Below are 21,846 nucleotides of genomic sequence, written 5' to 3'. Positions count from 1 at the left end.
TCTTGGCCCATACCATCCTCTCTAGCTTTATGTTATAAACCGTAAAAAAAAATTAAATAACAAAACCTTTCCTCCCCTGCAAGCCCCTCAACACCCTGCAGAACTGGTTTCAGCACTTGCCGAACCTTTTTCCTATTCACCATTTCCGATATGCCGGCGAATCGCTGTCAAATCGGCTTGGTTCCAAATTGACATGTCAGTTTCACAAAGTTATGGGTTGGATGCTAGTATGCTGTCCGTGCCCTTTACCTTTCTGGATCTGAAAATGCCCCAGTGGTTCTGCCAATGGATCCTGAGTTTGCTTGCCTGGGAGGTAATAAAAATCTACTAGCAAGGAAGAGTAAAACAAAGATACATTTGTCCGGGCACATGAGCCGAATTCGGCCATGTTCCACTGGGACAAATTAAGTACCACCTGCACATGAATAAACTTAACGTTATTAAACAATATTCCAGGGATTGAGTTTTCCGTTAGGCTACTTGGTGGTTCCTCTTGCAGTGCTGGGCATTCCAAGGAGGTTGGTTTGTAATAGGGGATTGCAGCTGTATTTTTGGACAAAGTTGTAGGAGTAGGGGTGTTAGTCTTTGGGGACACCTGCAAGGTAATTTTCCCTGGGACGTACTGAAGAGTGGATGCATGAGTGTTGCTGGACAAGAGGATGGAGATAACGAAAGAATATTTCCACTCTCCGGCATCCCTCAACCGTGTCTCTTGAATCAATAAACAATAAAGATCCGTTGTGAAAGCTCATGGCTCTGTTCTGGTAGTCCGTGATCTTCCCAGCCACGCCATTCATCCAAACTAGATGATTATCAATGGGACTCCACCAATAAACTTGCTTCCCTACAGTCCCTACAATGGCCACAGGCAATAAGACGGATTCCCCCTCTAGACCGTAGACCGTATTCTGGTCAACGATCACGCTGATGAGCGGTCCAGTCTTCTCTCCCTTGGTATGTTCGATCAAATGGGGCAGGATCACAATCCACATCGACTTCATGGCTCTAAAAGGGAAGAAAGCAAAACATTTTAGTTGCAGAATTTTGTGAAGGCACAAACAATGGGGCACAAAACTGAGCCCAGTAAATTCAAAGGAATTTCCCAGATCTCCCCCCCTTGTGCTCCTTGTTTGGCCAAGCAATCTGCTACGTCATTTTGTTCCCAGTATGGGGCAGTGCCTATATGACCTTTTACTTTGCACCCCCATGTTTTGACTGGCAACTTTTGCACCAATGTTGCAATATATTTCACCAGGAATACGTGTTTACGTGGAGACCCAACTGAGAACATGTACTGGTGGGTGTGTCCGAAGGGCAGAAATTCTGTAAGAGCATTACAGACCCACGCAGAATCTGAGTATAACACAATTTCTTGATCCCCTTTCATCATTTCTAGGGCATGAGCAATCGCAGCCATCTCAGTGAATTGTGCTGATTTGACTTGACATGACCGAAAGATTGATGTTTGGGTCTTTGCATGCGGATCGATAATGTATATTCCCAATCCTGCATGTGGGGAACCATCCACGTAAAAACATGATCCATCTGTGAAAATTGGGACTGCCTTTTCCGGGACCTTTTCATTTGCTGACAAAGGTCTAGAGAAATGTTGTGCCGCTGATTGTGGGGTGATAGCACATTCATGTGGTGTTCCTTGGAAAAGGAGGCCATGGGCAATAGTGGAACGAATATTTGTTTGTTTGACTTTAATGCCTTGATTTTGGAGCAACAGAGCCCAATGGGCCTGTCTGGCATTGAATACATTGCCATCTTCCACTCTGTCTGTGAGTAGAAACTTAGTGGGCATGTGCAGAATGACTGTGTTAAGTCCTATGATGTATGTGTAGTATTTAACTGCCCACAACGTGTCAAGAAGGTGTTTTTCACATAGAGAGTACTTCCTTTCCACAGGAAATAATGCTTTAGAAACATATAATATGGGTCTTTGTTGCCCATGGATTTCCTGTGCCAGAACAGCTGACAGGGCTGTCTCTGATATGGCAGTCTCAATGTGAAAGGGCAGTTGGTACTCTGGGTTGGCTAATACTGGCGCTTGTGCTAAAGCTTCTTTAAGCTTCTGCACTGGATTGGTGTGTTGCTCCTTTTTCCCCCAAACATACAGTGGTGCGGACTTATGCGCCCCATCAGGGATGATATCCCACAAATAATTTACCACTACTCGGAAAGATCTGAGAGTGGGCGTACTCACTGTTAGAGGGAATTGTAGGATGATTTTTACCTTCTCCGTGGCTATCTTACTACTGTTTGCTGCCACTGTAATCCCCAGAAAAGACACAGATTCCTGCGACAATTGTGCGTTAATGGGGTTACACGTCTGTCCCGTTTTTCCTAGGATTCGTCGGAGTTCCTCCAATAGCCGCAAATGCTTTTCTTTGTCACATGTGGCTATAAGCAATGTGTCATTGTACTGAAAAAGATTCTTAGTAGCAGAAAAATCAGTTAAAATATCTCTCATGGTTACATGTGAAGTACTGTGTTCATGGGATCTAATTTTGCTAATGACATCAGCCATACTCATAATGATTTGTACCGGTTGAATGGGGTATACATTGGAAATCATCTCATTCCCTAAAAATGTTTGATTTCCTTCATTGGAAGATAGGATCTGGGGAGTACCCATGCTGGGGAGCTTGCCCTTCTCCTCATTTCTGGATAGCTGGTCCCCATGGTCTGGTGAGTCCATGACAATGGGACCTTCTCGATTTTCCTGTGGCTTTGCGATTTCTCCCATCGCCACAGGCAAAGTCGAACTAGGATCCATATCTTCCTCAATTTCAAAGGCACAGGTATTACTATGTTCTCGTATGCTAGCCACAGCCTGTCCTTTAAATTTTTCTTTGTTAGGTTCATGTAACTGATCTTGCAACACTTTGTATGCAATAGTTACATGGTCCAGTTGTGTTTCAACTTTAATTAGCATGCTTTTGTATTGTACCAGTTCTTTTTGGGTCAATTGGTACTTTTTTAAATTTTCCTCCTGTGAGGCATTAAGTATTTGATTAAGGGTAGATAAGGATTGTACTTGGCTTTTTAAAGCTGTATTCTCCTTTTCTCTTTCAGAAATTGTAATATTTTTATTACAGACTATACCTTCCAATTTCTTTATTTTAGTATGCATAGACATGCAAGCCGCATACATGCCTGCTAAGGCTAGATTTTTAAGTTTTTTGTTATTTTTGGTTGCTTTTGCTTGTTCTTCCAATACTTTAGTATCACAGGCAAAATCCTTGTTCTCATGTTTATGCGTAAACGTTGCTACAACACTTTCTAGCCAGGAATCCATTACGAACAGCTAGTATGCACAATTTGTGAGCTGAATTAAATTAATTGTGATCTTCTACTATAAAGTCATTTACAGTAAAGGATAAAAAAGCCGAGAGAAAAACAACCAAATAAAATATATTCCCCAAAAATACAGTTTAAAAAAAAAACAATATTTTCAGCTGTCTCTAAGGCTGGGTTCACACTACGGTTTTCCCGTCCGTCAGCCGCATACGATTTATATGAAAAAACGTATGCGGCTGAAACGGACGGGAACGTATGGCACCGCACATATGTGCGTTTTCCATTAACATTAATGTTAAAGGAAAACGTATGCGGTTGCCATACTGTTTTAAAAACGACCGCAAAACCGTGGTTGAACACGGTTTTGCGTACGTTTAAAAAACGTTTTGCCAGCAAATCGTACGCACCCGGATGCATCCGAGTGCATACGATTTGCAATGCATTGTCTATCTCTACGTTTTCCCGTCCGGGCCCGTACGTTTTCAATACTGAAATCGTATGCGGCTGACGGACGGGAAAACCGTAGTGTGAACCCAGCCTAACACAGTCTTTTTATTTATTTATTTTTTATTTTATTTTTTAGATTAGAGTGGAAACCTAATTATCCTTAACAAAGCATTGTGCCTATCTTGTCTGAATAGTAGACAAAGGAAACAATAGAAGCCCCCAAGGATCAATTAGGATGAACACCTCTAAGCTATCAATAGCAAAGGTAAATAAAGGAGTGTTTACACTGTGTAACACTCAATTCAGTAAAAACTGAACTAACCCAAAAATAAAATAAATAAAAATAAACCAAAAATGCAAGATATCACTTTCAGTATTAAACATCCACTGTTTTGTACTGAACTAACAATAATGAGAATGTTACTACTTTTAAAATTTCCTCATAATAAAAAAAGTCAAATAAAACTACATAAAATTAGAACCAACTCTTTTGTAGATTTGATTTCAATGTTAGTGGACATATAATTCAACTAACAAAAACTCATTGAACTTTTTGAACATCAAAGTCTAGTCAGCTTTTTCTTTTTTTCAGTGTCTTTCTGCAGACAACAGAAAATAAGCACGTTTTTTGTATATAAAAAAAAAACAATCCATAAAAATAAAAGCTAAAACTAATACAAAAAAAAAAACAAGAACAAAAAAAAAAAAATCTTAACAGCAAAAATTGTGTAATTTGCAAAAAAAAACAATAAACATTTATTTTTTTCCACAAAAAACAATTGACAACCCTTTCAGTGTGTCAATATAAATGATATTTAAACAAAAATGTGTGATCCCTTCCTTATCTCTCCCCATTACATTGACCGGTTATAATGGTACATCCGAGATTTTTTATCAATTATGATTTTGGGATATTAATGAAACACAAAAAAAAAATAAAAAAAAAATCAAATAACCTTAGAAAATATTAACATATATTTTCCCTAGCTAGGATAGGATAAACTGACTCAGTTTGAACTCCTACTAACCTTAAAAAAAAATAACTTGTGGGTAAGCTGACTCAGCTTGAATCCCTTAATTAAAAAAAAAAAAAACTTGGTGTATTATCTCTCCTAATACCCACTAAAAAAAAAAAAAAAATATTTTACTTATCTTTTCCTTAGATATTTGTTATTATTAAATACTTTCAGTCTTGTTCACAACGTCGTGGTCGCCACTGTTGCTTTTCTGATATTAATATTTGTTATTATATTGTATATTTATGATTTAATATTTAATATCTCGCATATACGATATATGGTTAAAATAAGGGTTCTGTGACTAGAGTGAAAAGCTTTAACATAACACATTTATTTAGAGAAAAGATATTAGCTATCTAACATACTGCCTACATTTACAGTTTTAAAGTAAGGGAAATAAAAGTTAGTTTCAAATACAAGATAAGCACATCACACTAAAAGTATTAAGAAAACAAATTATGACAAAGTATATAAGTGCAGGGGAGAAGATAGATTCTGATGTTACCTTGACATCCCGGGCCCGGGAAGTTCTCATCATCTCTCTCTAATTCTATTGATGAGACCCCCTGACTTTATAATCCTGATGTCACTTCTGATTGGCTGAAATAGCCTTTCCTTTTATGGTCACAGCTTCCTTCCACCTTAACTTTGTCCCTGAGGCCCACTCTGATTGGACATTACTATCCTTTCCTAATATGGTCACAGCTTCCTTCCACCTTAAATTGAGGAATGAAATAGATTTGAAGACAAGTTAATTAACTCATGTTTCATTAACATCCCTTCAATGGCCATTCATGTACAGGAAGAGTCATTTACGGTGTCTAGGTGTCATCTAGCCTCCTGCTGTTATCTCTCTTCCTGGGTTGTTTGTATATCACAAAGGTGAGGTGGATGGGCCGTCTCTTGCGACATTATCCATTTGCCTTCATGCATATCAAACGGAGGGTGTTAATTAGATATATTCAATCCCTAACTGTCAGCCTATTTAAAGTATCAGAACTTCTACCCCACCACACATATACTGTTATCGTAATATATATTTATACCTATGTACAATAATGGCGATTAGACATCAACAATTCACCCAGGGCAACAGATCTTAGGATTGATTGATTGATTTATTGTATTTGTAATGCGCCAAATACTGACCCGTCAGGGAAGCGTCTAAGCGCAGAAGACATACCTGTAAATAGATAAATCAAGTCAGGGAAAGAAAATAGAAGGAAAAGAAAAAAGGAGAGCACAAAAAAGCAAACTACCAAGGAACAACAGGGAAAACTAACGTGACTCAGCCTGCTTTTCCCTCAAAAAACCAAGTTTTTATCCTTTTACGAAAGGCCATAATGGAGGGGAGAGACCGGATAGAAACAGGGAGACTATTCCATAGGGCCGTTGCTCTCACAGAAAAGCGTCTACCCCCGAAGGTAAGCAGGCGAGCAGATGGACAAGTGACGAGACCAGCTGTAAGTGATCTAAGTCCTCGTGCAGGGGTGTATCGCGTTATCAAGGAATTCAGGTATTGTGGGCCCGTCCCATGATAAGCGCGATAGGCGAGACAGAGAGCCTTAAACTCAATGCGATCTACCACAGTGAGCCAGTGCAGTGATCGCAGGGTAGGGGTAATATGCTCCCGCCTATTTAAGCCGGAGATTAGTCTAGCGGCCTGGTTCTGGACGAGCTGGATTTTCCTCAGCCACTTTAGAGGCATACCCAAATACACAATATTGTTGAAGTCAATCCGGGAGTTGACGAGAGATTGAACCAAGACTTTCCGGTGGTACTGAGAAAACAAATTTTTGACCTTTCTCAAACACCTGATGTAATACAGTGCATTGTGGATACATTGATTGACTTGGGGTATCCAATTCAGATTACAGTCAAAAATTGTCCCCAGGACGCGGACTTGATTCACTGGAACCGGACACGGCCCAAGGCTCGTAGGCCAGTTTCCCAAAAAGACAGCTGGATCAATACGTCCAGAGATGAGAATTTCTGTCTTTTTAGCATTTAGACTAAGGGAGTTGCGATCCATCCATTGTTTGATGTCTAATAGACAGGAAGCAAGCTGCAGGCCAGGAGCAGGGTCGGATAGGCTGTCAACGACCAACTGGACATCGTCTGCGTACAACCGATTAAACACTGCATGGGTTTCCAGCAGACTCGCAAGTGGCCGAAGATACACATTAAACAGCCATGGTGACAGGGCAGAGCCCTGAGGCACCCCACAACTCAGGGTGCTGATGGCAGATAGGAAAGGACCGGTTTTAACCTGAAAGGTCCTGTGGGTGAGAAAGTCTGAAAGCCAATGTGAAGCGGAGCCGGTAATGTGAAACTCGTCCCGAAGCCTGGCAATCAACATAGCGTGGTCCACGGTGTCAAAGGCTGCGGAGAGGTCAAGGAGCACCAAGGCAGCCACTCCCCCCGCATCCCTGACTCCGAGCAGCTTCTCTCTGGTGGAAAGAATCGTGAGCTCAATCCCACGGCCCGGGCGGAAACCGCACTGCGAGTCGTGGAACAGACCTGTTGTCTCCGAGTACGATTGAAGTTGGAGAAAAATTTCGTATTCCACCAGTTTAGCCAGGAAACCTATAGCAGAAATGGGTCTGTAATTAGAAAGACAGCCAGGGTCCAAGTTGGTTTTTTTTAAAATTGGTGTGATAATGGCATGTTTCCAGCGAGCCGGAAACACGCCATGGGTTAGAGAAAGATTGACAAGTATCAGGAGGTCGTTCACAACCAGCTCTGCATTCTTCTTCAAGAGCCAGGCTGGACAAATGTCACCATAGAAGTAGGAGGCCTTAATTTTTGCCATAGATTTTAGAAGATGTTCCCGGCTGACCTTACTAAAGGACGACAGGGAATTAGGCACTGAGGAATTTGGTTTGGGGGGGCAAGTGATTGGTTTCTGTGAGTCAGTCCCTAAGAGTGACAGGGGGTCGGATGAGGATTTGGGATATTCCAAGGGAGTTAGTTGTCCTATGCCTAAGCGTATGTCGGCTACTTTAGTAACAAAAGTATTAAGTAGATTGTCGCACAGAGCCTGCGAATGGGGTATATTCACCTGGCTCTGCGTAGGCGAGAATAAGGTTTTAACTATTTTAAAAAGTGCCGAAGCACTGTTATCGGCGTTATCGATAAGATTACCATAATGGGACCTTTTTTCCCGTTTTAAGGCCTGTGTATAAGCTCGGCATTGAATTCTATACTGCCTCTTGTCAGTCGAGTTTTTGGTCTTATACCAATGGCGTTCTAGTGCCCGACATTTCCTTTTAATAATAGACAAGGAGTGGCTGTACCAGGGTTGGTTTTTGCCAGCCCTGTGGCGATTTTTAGACATTGTTAAAGGTGCAACAATGTCCAAAATTGTATTTAATTTAAGTTCCCACACGTCTAATTTGGCTTCGAGGGCAGAAAGACTCATTTCAAAGGAGCCCAGATCTACATCCTCGGGATCGATATTTACACATGAATAAAAAGCTTCTGTAAATGCCGGGGTTTTGATGTCATGTAACTTCCTATAAGGTTCAGTTACTGCCATTGGTGGGCCAGGGGGATTACCTTTTGGTATTTCATAGTTAAGATTGGCTGACAAGAAAAAGTGGTCGGACCAAATCACCTGTTTTGAAAGAGTATTACATATCAGATTCTTAGAACAAAATATGGCATCCAGCTGATGGCCCTTATCATGAGTTGGCCCAGAAACGGTTTGCAAAAGACCCAGGGATTCCATGTCCGCCAATACTTCTTGTCCCAATTTATCATGTTCTACATTTAACCAGATATTAAAATCCCCCATTAAAATAAAAAAGTCACATAAAGTTAGGCAGTGTAGAGCAAAAGCTGAGAGCTCATTCGCAAAGGAGCTATCATAGCCGGGTGGACGGTAGACCACTGCAAGCAAGATGGAGAGGTTATTGTCTAGACTACATCGGGTGAGGAGGTGCTCAAATGACTTAAAAGGTGCTGAAGAAACTTCTATACATGTTAAGTCCTCATTGTAAATTACAGCCACTCCCCCCCCTTTCTTGACAGGTCTACATTTAGCTAAAATCTTGTAATTCTCGGGCATGAGCTCATCCAGGTGAACCAGCCCTCCTGAGGAGAACCAGGTTTCGGTCAGGGCCATCAGGTGAAGGTCATTTTCAGTAATTAACTCGTGGATCTGTGATGCATTCTTGTATGCTGATCGAGCATTGATCAGTCCCACCCGTGGAAGGTCGACCAAAGAATGTTTTTTTTTGGCAGGGTGTCTGAAAATCCTGTTGGACAGGCAAACATTCTTGACCATTTTTGAAATAGTATAGTCCACGTGATCTAGTTGAGTCAATTGCATCTTACTGTAAAGACGGCGAGGTGCCGTCAACTCACAAGATGGTGTCCTTAAGGTGTGGGCCATGTGGGGCTGCATTAGGCCAGCATGGCGTGCCGGGACCGGGCCCGATCGGACCCAGACGGGCCCGGACGGGCTTGCCTCTGGCGCGCCTCCGGCGCGCCGCCGGCACGCTGCCGGCACCCAGCAGGGTGCCGCCGCCATGTAAGTACTTCCTGGATGGTCAGGTGATCGCTGGCTCCTCCCCCGCTCGTCGCACTCTCACATGCAGTACCTCGGCCGCCGCTGGGGGCATTTCTCGTCGAAATGCCGCTTCGGGTATGCAAATTAGCACTTACGGAGATCCACGAAGCTTTTACGCTTAGTTTTTTCTCCGTAAGTATTAGTTTGCCGTCGCAATATTAGGGCTGCTTTTACAAGGCCTAAACTGTTTAGGCCTTGTAAAAGTAGACCCTTCTATCCCGCGTCGCCGTCTTTTTTTTTTTCAATTTTTTTTTTTTCCCGCCGCAACTCGTATTTTGCAGGAAATTAGTAGATAACTCAGTTCAAGTTTTTTTTTTTTTTTTTTTTCACGCTTTCAAACTCTGAAGCTAAAACTGTATAATCAACACACGTCAGTACAATACTTTGATAATTATAGCATTTAAAGACATCAATTCAAACTCCAGTGTTCTACCTAGTAATTAAATCTAATTGACACAGCATGGATGAAAGTGAGGCTAGAAGATACAATCCTACATACTTATCACACCTATTTTGGTAATCTAATTTTGTTTTGCAGAATGACAAATCCCTTGGGCGCTCAGCAAGTCGATCAAGCAACATTTCAAAGGTTTGTGAAACATGTTATCTCTTCTTGTGCTTGATAAAGTACATTTAGGTGCCCAGACATAGCTTTACATTATTTAGCGTGCATTATATGCACATCTTGTATAGCACCTGTCAGCTCCAGTTAACACTTCTATCTGACTTTAATTCATGCGATACGCTGTCAGTCCAATTTGCACATGTCACGTTTTTTACATGGCATATTGCTTACCTACAAAGGAAAATATTTACTAAAGACAACATGGCATGCGCAAATAGTTTTATTTTATTTTCCCCAATTACAAACTTCCTATCTGTAACATATGATACAAGAATGTTAATAAATAAATATTATTATGGACATTTCACATAACCGTGTGTGTAAAAGCATAAGCCATCAAATATTAAAGGGGTTGTAAAGGAAAACATTTTTTTCCCTTAAAACTTCCTTTACCCTAGTGTAGTCCTCCTTCACTTACCTCATCCTTCAATTTTGCTTTTAAATGTCCTTATTTCTTCTGAGAAATCCTCACTTCCTGTTCTTCTGTCTGTAACTCACCACCATAATGCAAGGCTTTCTCCCCGGTGTGGAGAAAGCCTCTTTAGGGGTGGGGGCGAGCAGGAGTGTCAGGACACTCTCTACTTTGCAGAGAGAGAAAAGAGCTGTGTTAGTGGGTGTCCTGACACTCCTGCTCGCCTCCTCCCCCCTCAAGAGGCTTTCTCCACACCAGGGAGAAAGCCTCACATTACGGTGGTGAGTTACAGACAGAAGAACAGGAAGTGAGGATTTCTCAGAAGAAATAAGGACATTTAAAAGCAAAATCGAAGGATGAGGTAAGTGAAGGAGGACTGCACTAAGGTAAAGGAAGCTATTTAGGGAAAACATTTTTTTCCTTTGCAACCCCTTTAAACATACCGAATTACAATACAAATATACAATATTCATAGGAATGTTTTATGTCTTGTGATATGAAAAATTTGGTTTTGGCTTGTTTTCTTTTAATAATGACCCTTCTTGTATAGTCCAAAGGTGGGGGACATGTCTCGTTGTTCAGGTCAGTGTATGCTGACCAAGTCTGCTTTCAGCCCAGACAGTCTGCCGCAATAAATCGAGCTGCAATTGCGGCAAAATCGCAATGTGCAAAACGTATCGCTCAAAAAGGAACAGGAGCTTATTTTGGGTGACAGTGTAGTACTTTGCAATTTTCCGCAATCTATCACGTGGCAACCGCGGCAAAATCGTACCACGATTGGGGTACCATTAAGAAGTAACGGTATTGCAGACGCCTCCTGCATTTTTCTGCGATTTGGAATCACAGGCCGATTTGGAGTCACGTGACGGGTGGCCCCGCCTCCTCTATATAAGAAATGTCAAAGTTCCAGCCACGTCATTCGTCTGGGCTGTGTCCGGCGGAGAGAGGCGGCCTCCAATGCTGTGCTCCGGAGCTCTGGATGCCGGAAGATCTTCTCATCGCTGGACCGGAGAGGAGATCACCCGTCGCTGGATACGGACAACGTTGGAGCAGGAAGCCGGGACCGAGTGGATTACCACCACTGGATTTTTTTTCTTTTCTTTTTTTTATTAATAAAGGACTTTTTTCTACGGTGTGTGTGTGGTTTTTTTTAACTATTTACACTTCCTTTGTGAAATGGTAGGGGTACAATGTACCCCATTACCAATTCACATAGGGGGGGCCAGGATCTGGGGGTCCCCTTTGTTAAAGGGGTCTTCCAGATTCTGATAAGCCCCCCGCCCGCAGACCCCCACAACCACCGGGCAAGGGTTGTGGGGATGAGGCCCTTGTCCCCATCAACATGAGGACATCCTCCCCATGTTAAGGGCATGTGGCCTGGTACGGTTCAGGAGAGGGGGGGGCGCACTCTGTCCCCCCCTCTTTTCTGCGGCCGGCCAGGTTAACGTGCGGAAAAGGGGTCTGGTGTGGATTTTTGGGGGAACTCCACGTCATTTTTTTTTAATTAACGGTGGGGTTCCCCTTAATATCCATTCCAGACCTGAAGGGCCTGGTAATTGAATTTGGGGGGACCCCCACGCTATTTTTTTTTTTTTTATGAATGAATTCGCTCTGAATTGCCAGAGCCGACAATTCGTTATAGCCGCAAGTCAGTTTTAAATGTTTTTTTCTTTCAGAAATGACACTTTGTGCAGAGACAGTTCTAAGTACGGGAAACATGGGCTATTTCACATGCTAACTTTACACCCCCCCTAGGTACGAAATTTAAAGGAATATTTCACTTTTATTGTTTCACTTTTAGCATTATTAAAATCACTGCTCCCGAAAAAAACAGCAGTTTTTAAAACTTTTTTTTGCATTGATACATGTCCCCTGGGACAGGACCCAGGTCCCCAAACACTTTTTAGGACAATAACTTGCATATTAGCCTTTAAAATTAGCACTTTAGATTTCAAACGTTCGAGTCCCATAGACTTTAATAGGGTTCTAAAGTTCACACGAACATTTGGTGTGTTCGCAAGTTCTGGTGCGAACCGAACAGGGGGGTGTTCGGATCATCCCTATTCTGGAGCACCCAGGCCAATTCTGACATTTCTCTCCTACATGTAAAAATCATCATTTATTTGCTAGAAAATTACATAGAACCCCAAAACATTATATATGCTTTTTTTTTAGCAAAGACCTTAGAGAATACAATGGTGGTTGTTGCAACTTTTTATCTTGCACGGTATTTGCGCAGCAATTTTTCTAACGCTTTTTTTACAGAAAAAAAAACCCAGTAAAGTTAGCCCAATGTTTTTGCATAATGTGAAAGATGAAGTTACGCTGAGTAAATAGATACCTAATATGTCACCCTTCAAAATTGCAAATGCCCGTGGAACGGCGCCAAACTTCGCTACTTAAAAATCTCCATTGGCGACGCTTTAAATATTTTTCTTTTCAAATTTTTTATTGAGTATTCACATACAGAGTACAAAACAGGTATTTTCAGATTGTCATATCAAAAAGAATATCATGGTACAGACTTAGTGTGGCAAGTAAAACCATATTAACAAAAGTATAGTATACAAGCCATGAACAGCAAACAGTCAGAACATGGAACGTTTAGATACATCAAAGCAAAATAGGTAGACCAAAGGTCCAACCCCAGAAGACGTATAAAGGGGACATTGGAAAGGGTAAAAGTGTCAATCTGTTATCAATCATACATGTAGGAAGAGTACTCAGTAGTCAAACCAGGGAAAGGCCGTAAAATAAATCCAGGCACTAGTCTGTTGGTGTGCCAGACGGATTTACTCAGGGCATTTCAGACAAAACAAAATGTAAAAAGAGAAGGGGAAAGAAGAGAGAGAAAAGAAACAGATGGGAAAAGGAGTAGAAAAGGGAGAATAAGTAAAGATAGAAAAGGATAAAGGAAAAGAGTCGGCCGGGCCGCACGGGCCCCGGAAGGATGTCGTGTAATGGGTCATGGTTCCTGGATATGTTTTAGTTATACTGTTACAACTCCTCTCGGTTTCCCGGGTGACTACGTCACCAGCAAAGCAGTGTCAAAGTCTGGAGGAAGAAAGTGTTCCACCCAGGGGGTCCAGGTTTTGTCGTGTTGGGCCATTCGATCTAAAATTGTAGCCTCTATTTTACTATGTATCATAGCTTGGGTCACCCTGTTTTTAACTTCCGCCATGTGTATATTTGGGGTCTTCCAGGCCCTGGCAATCGGTTGTTTAGCAGCAGTGGTCAATTGTAATAAAAGTCTAATTTGGGCTCTGGTGTAGTCCTGTTGCACATGATTTAAGAGAGCTAGGGATGGATCAGGATGGAGTTCGTCATTTAAGAGGGTGGAGGCCATACGGAATATTAATACCCAAAACCGTTGCACTACCGGGCATTACCACCAAATATGTTCATGTGTTCCCCTCCCTCCGCATCCCCGGAAGCAAATGGGCGGGTAATTTGGCAAAAATTTAGAGATCCTTGCGGGGACCAAGTACCACCGCATAAGGACCTTGTAGTTGGCCTCAAGGGCCACAATATTCTGGGAAGAGGATTTCGTGCGGGTCCAAATTTCAGTCCAGTCCTCCCTATCCAGTGTAATCTGAAGGTCCTTAGACCACTGTGCAGCATACAGGGGGAGATCATTCGAAGAAGTGGTAAGGTGACTGTAAATTCGAGAAATAACACCAGGGGCATGGGGGTCTGACTTACAAATATTTTCATAAAAGGACATGCTGTCCAGGGAGGAGCAATCACCAATTACTGAACGTACGAAGTGAGTTATCTGAAGGTAACGAAAACATTCCCCGGAAGGAAGTTTGGCCTGGGTCTGTAAATCTGGAAAGGATTTGAGAGTAGTGTCTGTGAGAAGATCTCCTATCCGGTATAACCCTGCCTGACGCCAGAGCCGGAAGGACTCCGGCTCCGCGTAGGCAGGATAAAAAAGCGGGTGACCTAGGAAGGAAAGTAACGGGGCATGGGAAGACGACAGATGAAAACGTCCAGATAAACTGTCCCAGAGCTTGAGTGAGTGGCGCGTAACCGGGTTTATGATAGGGCCTCGGGCCAACGGAGGCAACCAGAGGAGATTAGACACTGACAAAGGGAAAATATCCACGGCCTCTAAACTGACCCATATTGGAGTTTCTGATAGAGCGTGATAAAGTGTGATCTGGGAAAGCTGAGCGGCCTGGTAATAGCGGGCAAAATTGGGGATCCCCAAGCCTCCACTAAGTTTATTACGAAGGAGAACGGATCTAGAAACTCGAGGTTTTATGGGGCCCCAGATATATTTAAAAACCCTGGATTGGATAACACGGTGAAAGTAGGAGGGGACAGAAATCGGGAGGACTCTATATAAGTATAAAAGTTTTGGGAGTAGGGACATCTTGACGGCTGCTACACGTCCTAACCAGGAAACGCAGAGTGGTTTCCAGGACTCCAAGAGAGAAGTTAAATGTGACAGCATAGGAAGGTAATTAGACCTGTAAAGAGAGGACGGATCAGATGGGAGCTGTATACCCAGGTATGGAAGAGATGTGGTGGACCAAGTAAAAGGAAAATATTCTTGTAAATGGGCAACGTCCGAGCAGGGAAGAGACACATTGAGGGCCTTTGATTTGGCTTTGTTCACTTCTAAACCAGAGATACCTGCAAACTTTTCCATAATTTGGATAAGGTTCGGGAGAGTTGTGCGGGGAGAGGTGATGAATAGAAGCGCATCGTCTGCGAATAAGCAGACTTTATGGGTAGTAGAAGCCACCTCCAAACCTTTGATATCAGGGCTAGCCCTAATCAGGGCCGCCAAGGGCTCTATCGCCAAGGCGAATATTAAAGGGGAGAGGGGGCACCCCTGTCTAGTTCCTCTGCGTATCTGGAGACTTTCTGAGCGGAAGCCAGAGTATTTGATGTAGGCTTGAGGTTGATTATAAAGGGAATTCACCCACTGCAAAAAATGTGGACCGAAACCCCAACGGGCTAGGATGTAGTTAAGATAGGGCCAGGAGACCGTATCAAAAGCCTTTCTAATGTCCAGGGACAGCAGGTGCATAGGAATCTTACGTGTTCTGGCTAGATGCTGTAAAAGAACCACTCTTCTAATATTATCACCGGCCTGTCGGCGTGGTATAAAACCTACCTGATCCTTATGGATCAGTCTACCTATAATGGGATTAAGGCGTAGGGCCATTACTTTGGCTAATAATTTAACATCAAGATTAAGTAATGAGATAGGCCTAAAGTTTGACCAAAGCGAATTGTCTACATTGGGTTTGGGAATCATGGCTATTATAGCTGTCAATGTGTCTCGACCAAAAGAGTGCTGTTGAAGCAAGGCATTGAAGGATTTAGTAAGAAGTGGGGCGAGGGTACTGGCAAATTTTTTGTAGTAAGTGGCTGAGAGCCCATCAGGTCCCGGTCGTTTGTGGGGTTTAAGAGTCTTGATAGCGACAAGGATCTCTTCAACCGTGATGGGCTTTTCAAGGGATTCACGATTAGAGTCAGATAGAGTGGGAAAAGGGATATTTTGGAATAACGCCTCTGCAGTAGAGGAAGAGAAGGAGGACTGGGCTTTATAGAGGTCCTGTAACCGTTTCCGGAACTCGGCTAGGACTTTCACGGGGTTGCTAGTGTACGTGTTTTTATCCGTACGTAGTCTGATAGGAACGTGGTTCCGATCTGGACGACGGAGACGGAGGGCCAAAAAGGAGTCTGGTTTATTAGCCTTAGTGTAGATAGTATGATTCGACCTGCGAATAGCCTTGTCAGCTAATTCAGCTAGTGCTAAGTCTAGTTCTGTCTTAGCTTTTTCCATTTGTACTCTATAAACCTCAGACGGGGAGGACTGAAATTGGAGAAAACACTGATGGAAAGCACGTTCCAAGTCAGCTAGCCTGGCTTTCCTATCGCGATTGAGGTGGGTGGAGACTGAGATGCATTTACCCCTAATTACAGGCTTGTGTGCTTCCCAAAGAAGAACAGGAGAAATATCAGGGGTAGAGTTAAATTTCAGATAGTCTGTCAGAGCAATTTGGATGTCAAAGCAGTAAGATTGGTTAGTAAGGTGGGCCTCATTCATACACCAAGTGCGGTCCCTGGACATAGGGATTAGGGAAGAGACCGTGGTCAGTACTGCACAGTGATCAGACCAAGAGATAGGCTGGATAGTGGAGTTAAGTAATATGGGGGAGGAGGCGACTGGGATAAAGATATGGTCAATTCTAGAAAAAGATTTATGAGGGTATGAATAGAAGGTGTAATTCTTCTTTGTTGGGTTGCATTCACGCCAGGAGTCAAGCAAAGAAGCCTGTTGTAAGAGTTTCCGAAAACGCACAGAGGGAGAGTACTGCTCAGGAGCATAGGGTGTTTTATCTATATGAGGTTGTAGTGCCAAATTGGAGTCACCACATAGAAACAGTGTTCCCTTACAGTGAGAACGGACCACTTGAAATAAGTGTGTGAAAAAGGGGTTCGGGTTCGTGTTCGGGGCATAATAAGAGACAAAGGGAGTCTCCACATCTTGTAGGTGACCCACTAGTATAATATAGCGGCCTTCGGGGTCTTTGATTTCAGAGGAGACTGTGAAAGGAAGAGTATGATGGAAAGCAATCAGGACTCCGCGGTGTTTTGTGTGGGCCGATGCAGTGAATGCTTGGGGATAACGGGAACTAAAAAATTTGGGAGTAGATTGAGTAGAAAAATGTGTTTCCTGAAGGGCAACTATACCTGCTTTTAGAGATGCGAACGTTTGGAAAGCTTTGACCCTCTTATTAGGCGAGTTGAGTCCCTTAACATTTAGCGAGAGTACGTTCAAGGGAGCCATCAGGGAACGGATGGGAAAGGTAGAAATGACACCTTCAGGACCGTGGGACCCAGCCGACCTGGGAAAAAGAGTAACAGAGAGAAAAGAAAAGGAAGTAAAGAGGGAAGGTAAAAGACAAGAGTAACCATGTAGGGCAAGCAAATGGTTATGGTGAGGGAGAAGAGACTAACTCTATCGCCCGACCAAATAGTACACCAACACAGAGGCCAGCCAGCTAGCCCGTGGGTGGGTGGACCGTGGAAAGGGGGAGCAGTGACAGGTCCCCGCCACTAACGGGATATATAAAACATATTTTTGAGAGAAAAACATGCAATAGTCAATTGACTAGCTAAACGGATTGTGCTTAGGAGCAATAATAACAAGACAGATAATAAGTACTTGAGCCTTCGCATATATTAGGGCTAAAATCTACAACCAAACCCCTCGGCCACCCCGAAGGGGTACCCGAGAGGGTCCGGTCTATCAGAAGGCCAAAAAACATAAAAACAAACAAACAAAAAACAATATTTAGGGATAGAGGCCGAAGGGAGGCCAGGGGAAGACGTGGATGTGGATAGGGGAGAGAAGGGAAGGGGGAAAGAAAGACAGAGGCAGGGAGGATAGGGGGGAGGTAAAAGGGGGGGACGTAAAGAGTAGACACAAGGAATGAAGGGGGAGGGAAAAAGGGGGTAGGAGGGGGAAAGGAGGGAGTGGGGGGGAGAGGAAGGACTGGGGAGGGAAAAGGGGAGAAGGGGGGATTCAGAGGAGCAGGGCCCAAAAATACATTGCAGTAAACACTGGTGGTCAACACCCGTCAGCACCGAATGGTTACAGGCGGAGGTCGAGCCACTCCTGCAAAGGAGTAATTGGGACGAAGGGAAATAGGCGAGCACATTCCGTCTAAAGCATCAGCAACAAGAAATATAACTGTAGGACTTTGTAAAACTGTCATTAAAAAAAATAAAGGAAAATAAACAGAGCAAAAAAAAAAAAAAAATCCACTTCAATGTGGTGTAACACTGAACCTGGGCAACCCCTAGGAACGGTAGGAGATTGCAGCAGCCTCCTCCTCGGGAAGGGGGAGATCAAAGGCAGGCAGTCCCTGAGTGCCTCGAGTGGAGAATCGACAATGGGTATAACGGTGGGTAACAGAGGATCCAGACGATTCGATCAACTCAGCTAAGGAGGCTTGTTCCGACATCAGGGGAGATGCAAAAAACCTGCAAGAAAAAAAAGGAGAACAGACACACTCAACGAGGTGAGTACAGTTGACGATCGGATGTTCCATCTTTTGGCAAGCGGGCAGGGGTCCCCTTTCGAACAGAGGATGGTCCCGGCCGGGATCTCTGTGGGGTGGCCACATATGGGTGAATAGCGTTACGGGCCGGGGTGCGAGGTAAGGCAGTCTCTGACATTTGTGCCGGATCAACCAGATGGAGAGTTTCCAGTAGGCGCTGGAGGGATTCCGGCGATGTGCAGGTATGTTGTTGACCTTGGTAGGAGAATTGCAGGGCAAAAGGAAATCGCCATGTGTACTTCAGTCGATGTTGCATGAGCACTTGTAGTTGTGGTTTCATGGCCCGTCGTTTTGCGATTGTAAGCGGGGCCAGGTCAGAAAAAAGCTGGTAGGTATGGCCCTGGAACAGGAGAGCGTCCTTATTGCGGGCAGCCGTGAGTAATTGGTCCTTCGTGCGGAAGTAATGCAATTTTACGATGATGTCCCGCGGGGGGCCATCTTGCTGGCGTCGAGTTAAGGCCCTGTGAATACGGTCAAATTCCAATCTTTCGATCGGTATAGAGGACTCTGAGAGCTCCTGGAACAGGGCTGTGGAAAAAGACTGGAGATCGTCAATAGTCTCGGGAATGCCGTGAATGCGTAAGTTTGACCTACGAGAACGGTTTTCCGCGTCCTCTAAACGTGAGAGGAGAGCGGCATTCTCGTCACGCAGAGCCACCTGTTCCTGGGCCTGTTCTTGGAGGGTGAGCTCCATGTCATCTACCCGAGTCTCTAAATCTGATGTCCGCTGGCCGAGCTCTCTGATCTCACGGGTTAGTCTATTGGTTATTTGATCCGAAGTAGTTTTAAGGGCCCTATGCAGCATTGATTCCATATGTTTAAGAAAGTCTGTCTGGGACATACCTGACGATGGTAAAGCATGGGGATCGCTGGTGTGAAATTCAGTGCATTCATCTTCCTCGCTATCTGCCTGCAGGGATCTGTCCGGGGAGGCGGCCTGTTGCTTAGCCAGGGCCTTCGCCGCCATCTTGGAAGAGGCGCGGGCCAGGGCTTCCTTGATCGGTTTAGGCTTTTGTTTGCCGCGATGGCCGGTTAAAACCATCCTGGATGAGGCAGAGTCTGTTCCGGAGGAGGGTGCTCGAAAAAGCAGGGTTGCTGCGCGGTTCAGGAGGTTGATTAGGTCCCGATACAGTGGCGGGGAGTGCGGAGCTCTAAAGGAACACTTCCTTCATCGTGAGCCTCGCGCATGTGCCCCTCCGCTTTAAATATTTTTACTGGTTACATCTTTTTAGTTACAGAGGAGGTCTATGGCCAACATTTTTGCTTGCGCTTTAATGTTCGCAGAGATACCTCACATGTGTGGTTTGAACACCGTTTTCATATGTGGGCGGGACTTACGTATGTGTTCGCTTCTGTATGCAAGCTCACAGGGACAGGGGTGCTTTAAAAAATATTTATATTTTATTGTTCATTTTACTTTATTTATTTTACACTTTTTTCCACAAAAAAAATTTTTTTGATCACTTTTATTCCTATTACAAGGAATGTAAACATCCGTTGTAATAGGAATATGGCATGACAGGTCCTCTTTACAGTGAGATTTAAGGTTAATTAGACCTCACATCTCCCTTCTAGGCTGGGATCCTGAAATAAAAAAAATTAAAAAACATTCCTGGCTTCGATCGTAGCGTTGAGTCGTTAGAAGCACTGGGGGACTGCGGGAGGGGGGCGTCCCTTCTCTCCTCTCGTAAGAACGATCAAGCAGTGGAACAGCTGCTGAGATCATTCTTATGGTGTAGGGAATCGCTGGCTGAAAAAGCTGATATCTGAATGATGCCTGTAGCTGCAGGCATCATTCAGATATCCTACATAAAGTCAAGGACGTCATATGATGGCTGGCGGGAAGTGGGTATTGCAGAGTATTGCTGGGTATTGCGGAGTATTGCAGGGTATTGCGGAGTATTGCAGGGTATTGCGGAGTATTGCAGGGTATTGCGGAGTATTGCTGGGTATTGTGGGGTATTGCACAGTGTATTGCAGAGTATTGCACAGGGTATTGCAGAGTATTGCACAGGGTATTGCAGAGTATGGCAGAGTATTGCACTGGGTATGGCAGAGTATTGCACTGGGTATCGCAGAGTATTGCACTGGGTATCGCAGAGTATTGCACTGGGTATCGCAGAGTATTGCACTGGGTATTGCAGAGTATTGCACTGGGTATGGCAGAGTATTGCACAGGGTATTACACAGTATGGGCAGCCCACAGTGCTGCTGCCTCTGCTCCCCCCTCTCACACTGTACCGATCGGTAAAGAGAGGGGAGGGAGGAATCGGCATCATCACATGACGCCGGTTTGTTTACAAGTAATCGCTCCGTCATTGGATGGAGCGATCACGTGATAAACGGCCGCTATTAGCAGCGATTTACCGTGATCCGTGATGCGCCGGGTCCTCTGGACCCAGCGGTCATGGAGACTCTCGTGTGCGTGTCCCAGGTGGAGCGCGGGAGCACGATTCTGGGAGGACGTTATATAACTTCCTCCCAGAGTTAAGGAACCACCCTTAGGGCGGTGGTTAAGTGGTTAAAAAAAAAAAAGTGATGTTTAAAAGATTTTACATGATTGTAAAAAATATAAATGAAAGGCAAACCATTTGTGTATAGATATAAAAATAAACATAAATACCTTTTTTCCATTTTTTATAAGTGATCACATTCTCTCTGTTCTCAGCTGCATAAGAGCTGGGGAAGGAAACACAGCAGCACACTGAGCTTTCCAGTGAAAGCCTGTGCAGGTGGCACATCAAGTCTGATTATTGGAGGAGGGCAGGACAGCTTGAGAACTGACCACGGTATGTTCTCCTACTTATTGTGGTCAGTTTTTAATAGGAAATCAGAAGGACTGTCAGGACTTCTGATACTTTCTCATACAAGTACATGGTATAGCAGGCACATATCGGGAATATGACATTTTGGGTTTGCATATTCTTTAAACCTCTAGAAGGCTGCCCTAAATTCTGAATTTCTTTTGAGATACTGTAAATTCTTTAGCAATAAATATAATCTGGCAGGGTGGGTGGACTGGTGCACTAGGGCTCCATATACAACTTGCTCTGAAGCAATATGCTTAAAGTGGTGATGTCTTGCTCTGCAGTGTTTGAATATATTGTTCCGTTTTAAGTGATAGTTAATACATGAAAACTGTGAATCCCACCCTACTGTCTAGGACTTACGACGGTGTATCTACTGATATGCCCGTCGTAAGTCTACATGAATCTGGCCCTATGTCTTTTTATTTTGTCTGGACTGTAGCTTTATATACAGTAATAATGCAAAAATCGTATGGCTGGCTGGCTATACTACTGGATAATTCTGTGTCCTCTCTAACATTTTATATGTGTTTTTTGTTCAATTGAAATGTTTCTTCTTCTTTTTGTTAA

At 43.7% G+C, this 21,846-nt stretch overlaps 1 protein-coding gene across 4 annotated transcripts in view; it reads left to right on the top strand.

Annotated features, from left to right (window-relative positions):
* The window catches only part of MARCHF1 (membrane associated ring-CH-type finger 1), a 478,593-nt gene that overhangs the window by 178,718 nt on the left and 278,029 nt on the right, over positions 1–21,846 (top strand). For 3 of the 4 annotated variants that reach the window (XM_040332758.1, XM_040332740.1, XM_040332732.1), the window contains one exon: positions 9,884–9,934. The exons of the other annotated variant lie outside the window; for it this stretch is intronic. In XM_040332758.1, the coding sequence (XP_040188692.1) occupies positions 9,884–9,934 (51 nt within the window). The remainder of the gene's footprint in view (positions 1–9,883; positions 9,935–21,846) is intronic. 4 annotated transcript variants of the gene reach the window in all.

This window comes from Rana temporaria, chromosome 1, assembly GCF_905171775.1.
Source record: "Rana temporaria chromosome 1, aRanTem1.1, whole genome shotgun sequence".
In the NCBI taxonomy this organism is placed as follows: domain Eukaryota; kingdom Metazoa; phylum Chordata; class Amphibia; order Anura; family Ranidae; genus Rana; species Rana temporaria.
This window is presented reverse-complemented; position numbering and strand designations above follow the sequence as displayed.